Source organism: Balaenoptera physalus (genome assembly GCF_965194825.1).
Source record: "Balaenoptera physalus genome assembly, chromosome: 16".
Classification (NCBI taxonomy): domain Eukaryota; kingdom Metazoa; phylum Chordata; class Mammalia; order Artiodactyla; family Balaenopteridae; genus Balaenoptera; species Balaenoptera physalus.
The window spans coordinates 23,480,607-23,492,659 of NC_138898.1; the positions used below are offsets into that span (position 1 = coordinate 23,480,607).

Sequence of the window (12,053 nt, forward strand, 5' to 3'; positions counted from 1 at the left end):
TTCCAGCCACACCAGCCTTCTTGCTGTTATGCTTGAATGTGCTATCTCTCTGTCTGGAACATTCTTGCCCCGATATCTGCATGGCTCATCCCCTCACTTCCTGTACTCATCAATATCACGGTCTTAGAGAAGCCTTCCCTGACTATCCTTTACAACGTAGTAACCTCTAACCCACCTCCATCCCCCAGTTACCCTGATTTTTCTTGTGTTCTTTAACCACTGACCCAGAATGTAAGCTCCTTGATGCCAAGGACTGTGGTTTGGTTTGGTGCTGTATCTCTAAGCCCTGACCAGCTCCCTCTCCCTACAGCATGTCTGCTAATTGGAGATATACTGGTTGAATTCATCTAGATTTCAGTTCAGTCCTTCCAGTTCCCATATGCTTCCCTATCTAATGGAGATGCCAGGAGCCTGGCAGCTAAGGGACAGAAGACAAGCACTGGCATAAAGGGAGGAGGAGGAGATAGGCAGCCAGCAGGCTCCAGGGCTCTCCTCTCAAAAAGGCAGAGGACCGCATGAGCTGGTAATCATCGAAGCTGATAAGACGTGTATGATAACAGAGCAATGTGCAAATGCAGAAAGATTCACCGGTGAGAGCTTTTGACATGTGCAAATCCCCCAGCTGCTGTGATCTGTTAAACCGAGAAATGCCCATATGTGGGACTCCTCTATTTCAACTCTGTGGGCAGGGCTGGCCTCCCCGGTCGGTCTGCAAGTCTCACAGACCCACTGTCTGTATCATTTTGTCCCTGGGTCCCCTTTTTTTCTCCCACCCCAGGTATTTGCTTTCTGAGAGTCAAACTCTGAATTTAGTGTTTTATGTGGACTATTTAAGTTAATCTTTGTGACTTTATGAAACAGATGCTTTTATTATTCCCATGTTACAGATGGGGAAACTGAGGCAAAGAGCAGTCGCTTGCCTACTGTCACACAGCTGGTCGGAAGCAGAGCAGCCTAAATCCAGACCTCCTGCTCATAAGCCTGCTCCTCCTGCTCTGTGATGTCGGTAAAATCAGACAGAAGGACAGGAAAAGGTCTGGCTTTATGGGGAAGAGGCTTCCAGAAGAGCAATGAGCAATTCCCCTCCATCTCCACACAAAACAAGAAAAAATCTTGAACGGTAGCATGAGTTTTAAGTTATGACCGGAAGAAGGACTTTCTGACAGTATCTTTCAAGATAAAAACCTGCTCTCAGGAAAAGATATGGTCTCAGTTTCTAACCATTAAAATCATAGATGAGGGACTTCCCTGGTGGTGCAGTGGTTAAGAATCCGCCTGTCAATGCAGGGGACTCGGGTTCGAGCCCTGGTCTGGGAAGATCCCACATACCGCAGAGCAACTAAGCCCATGCGCCACAACTACTGAGCCTGCACTCTAGAGCCCGTGAGCCACAACTACTAAGCCTGTGTGCCACAACTACTGAAGCCCGCGCACCTAGAGCCCACGCTCCGCAACAAGAGAAGCCGCTGCAATGAGAAGCCTGTGCACCTCAACGAAAAAACCCAATGCCTCCAATAAATAAATAAATAAATTTAAAAAAAAAATCATAGATGATCAGTGTTGTTAAGACTTAAAGACCATGAGTCCACCTCCTTCCACTTCCACGTGATAAACGTGATAAGGGAGCAAGCGGGGAACAACCCTCACCGGCAGCCAACCATTCTAGATACTGACTTTGTGGTGCCAGAAGGGACCCGAGGCCAGGAAGTCCAGAGCCAAGTAGAAACAGGCCCCTAATTTAAAGCACCCTGGGAGAAGGTAGCTCCCAGTAAAATGGGTAGGAGGCACATTTGAAAGAAGGGAGTGAAGACAAACTTCCCTACCCTCCTTGGGTGAGAAAAAATTTTGTTACTCTCCTTAGGGACTGAGCAGATTCTTCCTTTCAAATAAGGAAATACTATGTTTCTTTTTTTGCCTTGGCTATCAGAGAGCTCAAGGCTAGATTTTACAATCATCAGGGCTAATGCTCATATTGATACAAATCCATATTGACTTCTTCCATTTTCTTCTTCATTTTAATTGTCATTTCTAGTGAAATAGCATTTTCCCCCTTTTGCCCTGGATATCAGGGAGCTTCTCACCAGATTTTAAAATAAATTATTACCTAATTACAAAGTCAATTATAAAGTCAATTAGAGTCGTAATTTTTATTTTGAAATGATTTCACACTAAAATTGCAAGAATAGTGAAGCCAGTATGGAAAACAGTATGGCAGTTCCTCAAAATATTAAAAATGGAATTACCATATGATCCAGCAATTCCACTTCTGAGTATATACCAAAAGAACTGAAAGCAGGGTCTCAAAGATATTTGTACATCCATGTTCATAGCAGCATTATTCACAATAGCCAAAAGGTGGAAGCAACCTAAATGTCCAGCAGCAGATGAAGGGATAAACAAAGTGTGGTATGTATTGTACATACAATGGAATTCTATTTAGCCTTAAAAAGAAGGAAATTCTGAAGAAAAAAAAAAAAGAAGGAAATTCTGATGCATGCTACAACATGGATGATTCTTGAGAACATTATGCTAAATGAAATAAGATATCTACATAAAGACAAATATTGTATAATTCCACTTATTTAAGGTATGTAAAGTAGTCAGAGTCATAGACAAAGTAGAACAGTGGTTGCCAAGAGCTGGCAGAGGGGAGTGGGGAGGGAGGAGTCATTGTTTAATGGGTACACAGGTTCACTTTAACAAGATGACAAGAGATCTGGAGATGGCTGTGGTGATGGTTGCACAACAGTGTGAATGTACTTAATGCCACTGAACTTAAAAACATATACCTAGGGGCTTCCCTGGTGGCGCAGTGGTTGAGAATCTGCCTGCCAATGCAGGGGACACGGGTTCGAGCCCTGGTCTGGGAGGATCCTACATGCCGCGGAGCAACTAGGCCCGTGAGCCACAGCTGCTGAGCCTGCGCGTCTGGAGCCTGTGCTCCACAACAAGAGAGGCCGCGATAGTGAGAGGCCCGCGCACCGCGATGAAGAGGGGCCCCCACTTGCCGCAACTAGAGAAAGCCCTCGCACAGAAACGAAGACCCAACACAGCCATAAATAAATAAATAAATAAATCTAAAGTTTAAAAAAACAAAAAAAACAAAAAAAACATATACTTAAAAATGGCTGCGAGGGTAAATTTTATGTGTATTATACAATTTAAAATAATTTTTTAAAAGTTACAAGAATGAAGGATGAACTAAGGTATCTACCATGATTATTTTTGTAATCTGGTCAGTTAATAAACAGTGACTGCTTTCAAATTGGAAAAAAAAAATTTACAAGAATGGTTCAAAGAACTCCTAAGTACCCTTCACCCAGATTCGCCAGTTGTTATCATTTTGCTATATATGCTTTGCTTTTCTAAATATACACACAATATATTTCTAAATCATTTGAAAGTAAGTTGAAGAAACCATCTCCTTTAACGGCCAAGGACCTCAGTGTTATTTCCTAAGGACAAGGAGATTCTCTTACATAACCACAGTAAAATTACCAACATCAGGACATTTAGCATTAATACAGTACTAGTATCTCATCCGCTGTTCATTTTCACACTTCACCAAGGGTCTCCATAATCCATTTTCTTCTTGATTCTGATTTTCTGTTGGGGTTGGAGGGAGGCTGAAGAACACCTACCAGACCCTGCAAATTTTACAAATGATGGTAGTGAAGCTCCAGAAAGGGAAGGAGCCTGGCTGAAAGTCAGGGAGTGTCCAGAAGTGCCACCCTCCCACTATCCCCAGGCTCTGTCCCCAGGGCTAAAGCCCACAGCCTTTAGAAGCCATGAAAAACCCTCGTTCCAGCTTTGGTGCTGCTTCTCAGCCACCTAGAAATTACTCTTCTTCATTGTCAGCTCTGAACCTGTGACTACAAATTCTGCAACTCAGCACCCTTGTGGTTAAACCCCTTAAATCCCCAAATGACAGAAAAGCATCATGGCAAAATAGCCTCTAGTGAGTGCGATGGAGGTTGCGAAGTTACCCATCTCACCCCTTAGACCTTCTGTAACTGGAAGGTAAGATTTTTCCATGAGTTATATAAAAGGAATAGAGGACTTAAAGAATGCTTTTTGCTTCCAACTCCAAGGAGGGATCTTAAACACTTCCTATAACAAATGCTGGCAATATCTCCTGTGTTTCTCAAATGGGTTTTTTCATTTTCCCCAAACAGTGGAAGCTATCAGTACTGGGGGCTGTATTTTTGGCTTGAGTGGCCTGGGTGTGCCTCTCCAATATGACTAGGCTTATTTACATATGGAAAATCATCCCAGAGGGTGAATATATTCTCTCTAGCACAGTTCCAGGGTTGTGTGTACAGAATTTGTTTTGAAAACAGGTGGCTCCTTTGGGATAGATGAGTGAGGGTGGTGTCACAGTGCACACGCTGAGACGCTGCCTGCCTGGGAGGGTGCTGGGGTGCAGTGAAAGCTCTCGGATTTCTGGAGCAACCACCTGGTAGCGAGTCAGCTTAGACAAGGCCTTTGCCTCTCTGGGCCTCAGGCTCCTCATCTGTCAAATGGGGACAATGCCACCTGGTTAGTTGCCAGGAAGTATTTTCAGGATAAGTGATAGCCTCTATAGAGTGCCTCACACAATGTGGGCACACAGGGAGCACTCCGTACCTGAGCCGGGCCCTACTCCCTTGTGACGGGTCACTATAGGCTTCCTGACCCTTGGATCTGTGCCAGGTGGGCAGTAAGAACCTCTGTAGCACTGAAAATATGTTTATTACTAACACTTGTGTCAAGGGGTGTCATACTGGTTCCTTCTGAATGAGCTTTTCTCCCAAGTAAATCCTGATGTGTCCTCCTCCCTGCCTGATTCTGATCCGCTGCTGTTTGTTGCAGAGTGTACGCGGGAGGGGAGGGATTCTGAAGCTCACAGCCCGGAGGCTGGGAGGTTCTCACACATCCCTCCCCACACTGTCCCACTCATTCTTCCTTCGAATAGCACCCTCGCCCACAGTGCATGTTAATGCTTTGGTGACCTGCCTCTGCTCTCTCCCTCCAACGCTGCCTCTTAATATTGACATTAACCATTTCACTTAGAGTGTGGGGTTCGGGTGAGATGACAGCCAGCACTCTCCTATCCCAAATCTCACGGAGATGGTCTTTATCACTGATTATGAAAGCTTAGCCTTCCAAAGCCTTGGCTTCCTATTCCACTGAAGGGGGAAGAGAGTCTCTGGATGGCCAAATTGATGTTGATCAAAAAGGTACTAATAGGACTTCCCTGGTGGCGCAGTGGTTAAGAATCCACCTGCCAATGCAGGGGACACGGGTTCGAGCCCTGGTCTGGGAAGATCCCACATGCCGCGGAGCAACTAAGCCCGTGCACCACAACTACTGAGCCTGTGCTCTAGAGCCCGTGAACCACAACTAATGAGTCCGTGCACCACAATTACTGAAGCCCACGCGCCTAGAGCCCATGCTCCGCAACAAGAGAAGCCACCACAATGAGAAGCCTGCACACCACAACGAAGAGTAGCCCCCGCTCGCCGCAACTAGAGAAAGCCCGCGCGCAGCAATGAAGACCCAACGCAGCCAAAAATAAAATAAATAAAATAAATAAATTTTTTTAAAAAAAGGTATTAATACCATCTAACGTGTATTGAGCACATACTGTGTACCAGGGACTTTACATGTGTAACCGAACATAACTAGGGCCTCATGCTGCCCACTGTCTGCTTGGTAACTGAACCCAAAGAAACAGCACTATTGCATAAAATCATAAATAAGAGCTATTCAAAAAAAAAAAAAAAAAGGAGCTATTCAAATGTTTACTTGGTTTCTCAAGAAAATGCCAAAGGAGAAACACATTCTCAGTGCACAGAAAAGCTCTTTGAAGACCTCTTTGGGCATTTCTCATTCTCAAGTTCTTCTATCTGTTACATAGTAGCTTCAGAAAAATCTTTGCTCTTTCGCTGTTCCCCTCAAGACTTCCCAAAGCCCCAGCCCTCACAGCCTCTCCCCCTACATATGGTGCCCTTGCTCCCAGGCTGCTCTTCTAGTCTAATTTCTCACCCACCGCACCCCTAGAAAACTTGCTCTGCCTCCTATGCTGGAAGTTTTTTCTCTCACTTCCCAGGAAGCTGGACGCAGCGGTCCTGGTGAATAAAATCCTCCCCCTTGCTGTTCATGTACCACCTCTTTTAATCCTCAACAGCCATTAAGTGGCAGACCTAGGATCTTAGCCCAAGTCATTAGACTCCAGTCAGATGCTTAGCAAGATGGCTGTCATAGAATAAACGCTCAATAAAAAGCTTCCCACCCCTTCTCTGGTCATGTCAGGTCTACTCAAGAACCTTCGGGCTTCCCTGGTGGCGCAGTGGTTGGGAGTCTGCCTGTCAATGCAGGGGACACGGGTTCGAGCCCTGGTCTGGGAAGATCCCACATGCCGCGGAGCGACTGGGCCCGTGAGCCACAACTACTGAGCCTGCGCGTCTGGAGCCTGTGCTCCACAACAAGAGAGGCCGCGATGGTGAGAGGCCCGCGCATCGCGATGAAGGGTGGCCCCCACTTGCCGCAGCTAGGGAAAGCCCTCACACATAAACGAAGACCCAACACAGCCATAAATAAATAAATAAATAAATAAATAAATAAATAAATGTTAAGAACCTTCAAGGGCTCCCTATTGCCTAGAGCGGGGGGTCAGCAAACAATGGCGCACAGGCCAAATCTAGCCTGCCACCTGTTTTGTTTTGTTTTTTTAAAAAATAAATTTATTTATTTATTTATTTTTGGCTGAGTTGGGTCTTTGTTGTTGCGTGCGGGCTTTCTCTAGTTGCTGAGAGCGGGGGCTACTCTTCGTTGTGATGTGCGGGCTTCTCATCGCGGTGGCTTCTCTTGTTGCGGAGCACAGGCTCTAGGAGCGCGGGCTCAGTAGTTGTGGTGCACGGGCTTAATTGCACCGTGGCATGTGGGATCTTCCCCGACCAGGGCTCGAACCCATGTCCCCTGCATTCGCAGGCGGATTCTTAACCACTGTGCCACCAGGGAAGCCTGCCTGCCACCTGTTTTTGCAAATAAAACTTTATTGGAACACTAAAGCTGCTTTCACCATGCAGAGTTGAGTAGTCACAACAGAGACCATAAGGCCTATAAAACCTAAAATATTTATTATTTGGCCTTTAATAGGAAGAGTTTGCTGACCCTTGGCCTACAGAATAAGAGGGAATGCAGATTGCCTCTTATACTCCTTTGGATCTGCTACAGAGCAAGTACTTAATAAATACATTTCAAATGAATGAACAAAACGTCCACACCATCATCTTGGAGCCAAAGACCTACACGCAAGGAGATCTCTAAATATAGTCAGACACCCCAACTTACCTGGTCCCCAAACCATGCCACCCCATCCTTGTAGGTCACAGGCAGCCCTTCCAGGACTGCTGCAGACATCCCAGACTCCTCGACCCTCTGGAGCTATCAGGGAAGTCAAGATGATTAAGTTCACTGCTTCTCTCCTCTCTTACATCCACTCGCTCTTCTGACAGACAAATTCCCTACTCCTCCTTCTTTGCTGTGTAACATGAAAACAGCTTTCTTCTAAATTCGACAAACAAAAGTATAATGTTGAATGTGCTTTTCAAACTATACTCACCCCTCACTCGTGAAAACCACTGATCTTGTCCAACATGCTCATTTTGTCACTGGGGAAACCGGAGGGCAGGTGACGGACTCAAGGCACTCAAGGGGGTCCCACGGGACAGAAGCAGAGCCGGGCTCTCCAGACCTCCCGATGCCAGCTCAGTGCCTGGTGTTCCTCTGAGTCCGCTCCTCGCAGGGGTGGTGTGTGGGGGGTGGGTACTGGTGGGGGAGGGCTCCTGTCTCTCCTGGCACCGCCAGGCTGGGCTCTTGTGCTGCCATGGCCTCTACCAGGCCCCTCAGGGCTCTCAAAGCTAAACCATGGGTTTTCCCAAGGGAGAGAGGTGACTTGGTCCCAGGTCTGTGGTGCCGAGGCTGGAGTGAGACAGGCACCCTGAGTTCTAGGCCCAGCGCTACCAACAAGGAGAGCCGGCCCAGGCCAGTGACTGATGGCTTCCAGGCCCTGCCAGAGGGACCAAGGAGAGCTCCTTAGGTCCCACCGACCGCCTCCTTGTCTCTGGTCTGCATCTCCTCTCAGGCTGCTCACTCCTCATCCTTGACCCGGGACGCCGGCTCCTGTCACGCTGCCCATCTGTCTCTGGCTCCTTGTACCTCCCCCCACGGTCATGCCTCACTCCAGTCTCTGGCAACACCCTTTCATTCTGACAGAGCTGCTTGACAAGCTACTGGCAAACCAGCAGCCTGTGGGCCCAACGCAGCCTACGTATGTGTTCTGTTTGCCTAACACAGTATTTCAAAAACAATTTGAGTTCGTTGCTCACATTTGAAAACCGGTAGGAATCATCTGAAACACTGCGTTTCTGGGTTCTCCTGAAAAATCTAAAGATTGGCAGTGCCGGGCCTGCATTACTTCCTGGCATGGCATCAGCTGACTGGGTCTACGGAGCAGCGGCCCCACCTGGATGGGGAACGTGCGCCCCAGTCCTCACCGTTCCCTGCTGCCTCCCCAGTCCATCTGCTACACTCCTTGAGACGACCTGCCGGCCTTGCGAGGCATTTGAGTTTGCAACCCCATCTTGCCTCTGTGTCTCCCATCCGTCTCCTCAGATAAGACCCTCCCACTCTGAGGCACCTCCAGTGATTAACCCATCCCCACCCAGCCTCCCAACCGTCCCCTACTCAGGCCCACAAGTGTCCAGAGAGACAGTGCCCCAGGTGCGGCCCCAAACACCTCTCCGGACCCATGGCTCAGCCCCCAGGATCCCCCACTGTAAGCCCCGCAACTCCCATGGTGGTTATTCAGGAAACACGAGGGTCAACCCAACATCTTTTATTGATTCTAAACAAGGACCCCTGCATTCTTATACTGAGGCAGGAGTTCTTGGATTTTGTACCGGGGTGCTATAATGGCTTGGACAATCCTCAATGGGGGGAGGTGTTTCTGGGGTGCCATAAAAATGGGATGATGAGGTTTAGTCTTCTTATCTAAGCTACACAAATCCAGCATCACAGCCTTGGGGCCATAGATCCCTTTCTTCTTGGGCTGGATTGGGGTGAATGGTGGACACTGGCGAGGCTCCACCAGCAGCCGCATCAGGTCCTTCCGGAAGACATTCCAGCTGTTCTCCTCGAGGAACTTCTGGCACACATCTTCATCGCTGAAGGCAAGGCACAGATGCTGAGGTTCCCACACGAGCCCCTCCAGCCCTGCCTCCTTCCAGTCCCTGAACACACTGAGCCCTGTCCCACCTCCGCGCCTTTTCCCAGACTCTTCCCTCTGCCTCCTTTACCTTTCCGCACTTTCATCACCTAGACCTGCACTATTCCATGTGGTGGCCACGAGCCACATGCGGCTACTGAGTACCTGAAGTGTGAATCTGAATTAGAGGTGTGCTCTGAGTGTAAAATACGCACCAGATTTCAAAGACTTAGAACAACAAAAAAAAGAATGAGAATATCTCAATAATTTTTATGTTGATTACATGTTGAAATGGTAACATTTTTAGATATACTGCATTCAATAAAATATATTATTACAATTAATTTCACCCATTTCTTTTGATTTCTTATAATGTGGCTACTGAAAATTTTAAATTACGTATGTGATCATTAGCCATCAGGGAAATGTAAGCCAAAGCCACACAAGATACCACTTATGTCCACTAGGATGATGATAATTAAAAAGACAAATAATAATAAGTGTTAATGGGGATGTGGAGATATTGGGGCGAGGGTTCCAATACATTGCTGCCAGGAATGTAAAATGATGCAGCCACTTTGAGAAAACAGTCTAGCAGTTCCTCAAAAGGTTAAACAGTTAACTTATGACCCAGGAATTCCACTCCTAGGTATATACCCAAGAGAAATGAAAACATATGTCCACACAAAAACTTGAACAAGAATGTTCATAGCAGCATTATTCATAATAGCCAAAAAGTGGAAACAACCCAACTGTCCATCAGCTGATGAATGGGTAAATAAAAGAGTGGTATATCCATGCACTGGAATATTATTTGACAATAAAAATGAATGAAGTACTAATACATGCTAAAACATGAATGAACCTTGAAAACACTGTTAAGAAGCCAGTCACATATACATGGTTCCATTTATCTGAAATGGCCAGACAAGGCCACTCTATAGAAAGTCCATTGGTAGCTACCTTGGACTGGTCTTGGTGCCCTGGCTCTACTCTGCCCCCTTCCCTCATAGTATGTGAGGGTGAGGAAAGTGGGGGAGGGTGGAATGGGCTCAGGACTCACTGGTTTATTTTCTTCTGAGACCTCAGCAAGGGAAGGGCACACTCAACTTCCACTGACTCACCTGTACTCTCACCTAAGGAGGCAACTCTGATAAATCACTAACACATTAGAGCATTCTTCTGGGTAGATTATATTGACCAGGACAAAATCAACTTTGATTCATAGAGATCAACTTAATATAAAATCTGGAGGTCAGAATGGGCTACAAGTTAGTCCTGGTGGTCTCAGCATTGCCAGCGTCAGCTCCTACCAGCTCACGAGAGCAACTCCATGCTCGATGACATCAGGTTGGTAGCTCAAAACCGGCCATGGCGGTAGTATGTGCACCACAGAAACCAGCAAACACTTCCAATCAGGGTACCTCCCACCTCCCAGAGAGCTGCTTGTTCAACATTTCCCAGCACACCACTGGATAGTCTCCAACTAAAAAGTCCCTTTAACTCCCAATTTCTTACATAATAAATAACAATATCTAACTCTGCTTCACACTTACCATGACCAGGCACTTTACACTTGTTAACTCATTTGATCCTCAGGACCACCCCATTTCACAAACATGGAAACTAAGTCTCAGTGGGGCGAAGGAACTCACCAAAACCTATGAGGGGGCAAGCACGTGCTTACAGATGAAGGGATTTTTTTTTTTTTTTGATCCAGAGTCTAAGTTAAGACAGACAAGATTCCACATAACCTCCTGATGCCGATGGCCACACTGATTTCTAGTCTAGTCTTTCACTAAATGGGGCAGCTCTTCTAAAGTCCTCAGCTTCATGCAGCAATTCCAGTTCTACTCTCTGCCTCGCTTGAACTGAAAGTGTCATCTGTCCTTGCAGGATGCAACACTTCAGCCCATGGTGCCCTCAGCCACCACCCCACCCCATGCCTGCCCGGCAGTCCAGCACTAGATCACACTCTGTGCTTTGGTTTTAGGCTGCTCTTCATTTGGGCCCTTGGAGATTTCCCTTCTTTCCTGTGAACTCAGCTGTTCATATTCTACATGGGGGAGAGGCTTCAGATAATCTAGCCCGTAGCATCCACAGGACAGGTGTCTCACCAACTGACTGTGTGATCTTCAGGATGTCACGTCCCCTTTCCTGGGCCTCACAGTCCTCAATTAAAACATGGAGGATTTGAGCTAGATAATGGTTATATTTTCTGCCTGCTTTAGCAGTCTAGAAAACCATGAGTTCAACAATTAATGAATAAGCGAGAATTCTGTCAGCATTGCAGACGATTGCAGCAAAGTGCTGACTGGGCAGCACAGATGCTGAGTGCCCAAACATCTGTCACCCTCAAGTCTACATAAACCTTCTCTGAATTTCAATTCAACCAACATTAACTGACACCCATCATGTACCAGATGTTATGTGAGAAGCTAAGGCTCCTTAAATCCTTTTTTGAGTAGCTATTTTCTAAATAGCTATTTTATATGTTGGTAGTACGCAGGAATCAGAGAATTGGGGCATCGCTGAACTGCAAGGAACCACCAGTGTTTCCCAACTTTCTCTTTTTTTTTTTTTCACAAAACTGCCCCAATTTGGACCATAGCTACATATCATCTGTTCTTTTATTAATTATTTTTTTAAAATTCTACTTAGTTTCTTTTACTTAAGTATTTACTTTGGGTTTGTTCTAAGCAACAAGTTTGTCAAATCATGGGTTTAGTGAGCTAGTCATGTTTTTCTAGTTCACACTAGAATAAATACATAGCTGTTTACAATCCGCGTACCACCTAAAGTC

The 12,053-nt window shown here is 46.3% G+C and overlaps 1 protein-coding gene and 1 long non-coding RNA gene across 3 annotated transcripts in view; one reads left to right on the plus strand and one right to left on the minus strand.

Moving 5' to 3' along the window:
* LOC309645400 overlaps positions 1 to 12,053 on the plus strand; it is a 253,464-nt gene that overhangs the window by 24,136 nt on the left and 217,275 nt on the right. The gene's annotated exons all lie outside the window — the stretch shown is intronic.
* The window catches only part of CNBD2 (cyclic nucleotide binding domain containing 2), a 75,455-nt gene that overhangs the window by 5,638 nt on the left and 57,764 nt on the right, over positions 1 to 12,053 (minus strand). The window contains exon 13 of one of the 2 annotated variants that reach the window (XM_082430192.1): positions 7,336 to 9,209. In XM_082430192.1, coding sequence (XP_082286318.1) covers positions 8,891 to 9,209 — 319 coding nt within the window. In that variant the 3' untranslated portion in view covers positions 7,336 to 8,890. Of the gene's footprint in view, positions 1 to 6,697; positions 9,210 to 12,053 lie in introns of those variants that run through there. The other variant, XM_082430191.1, reaches the window with a different exon arrangement.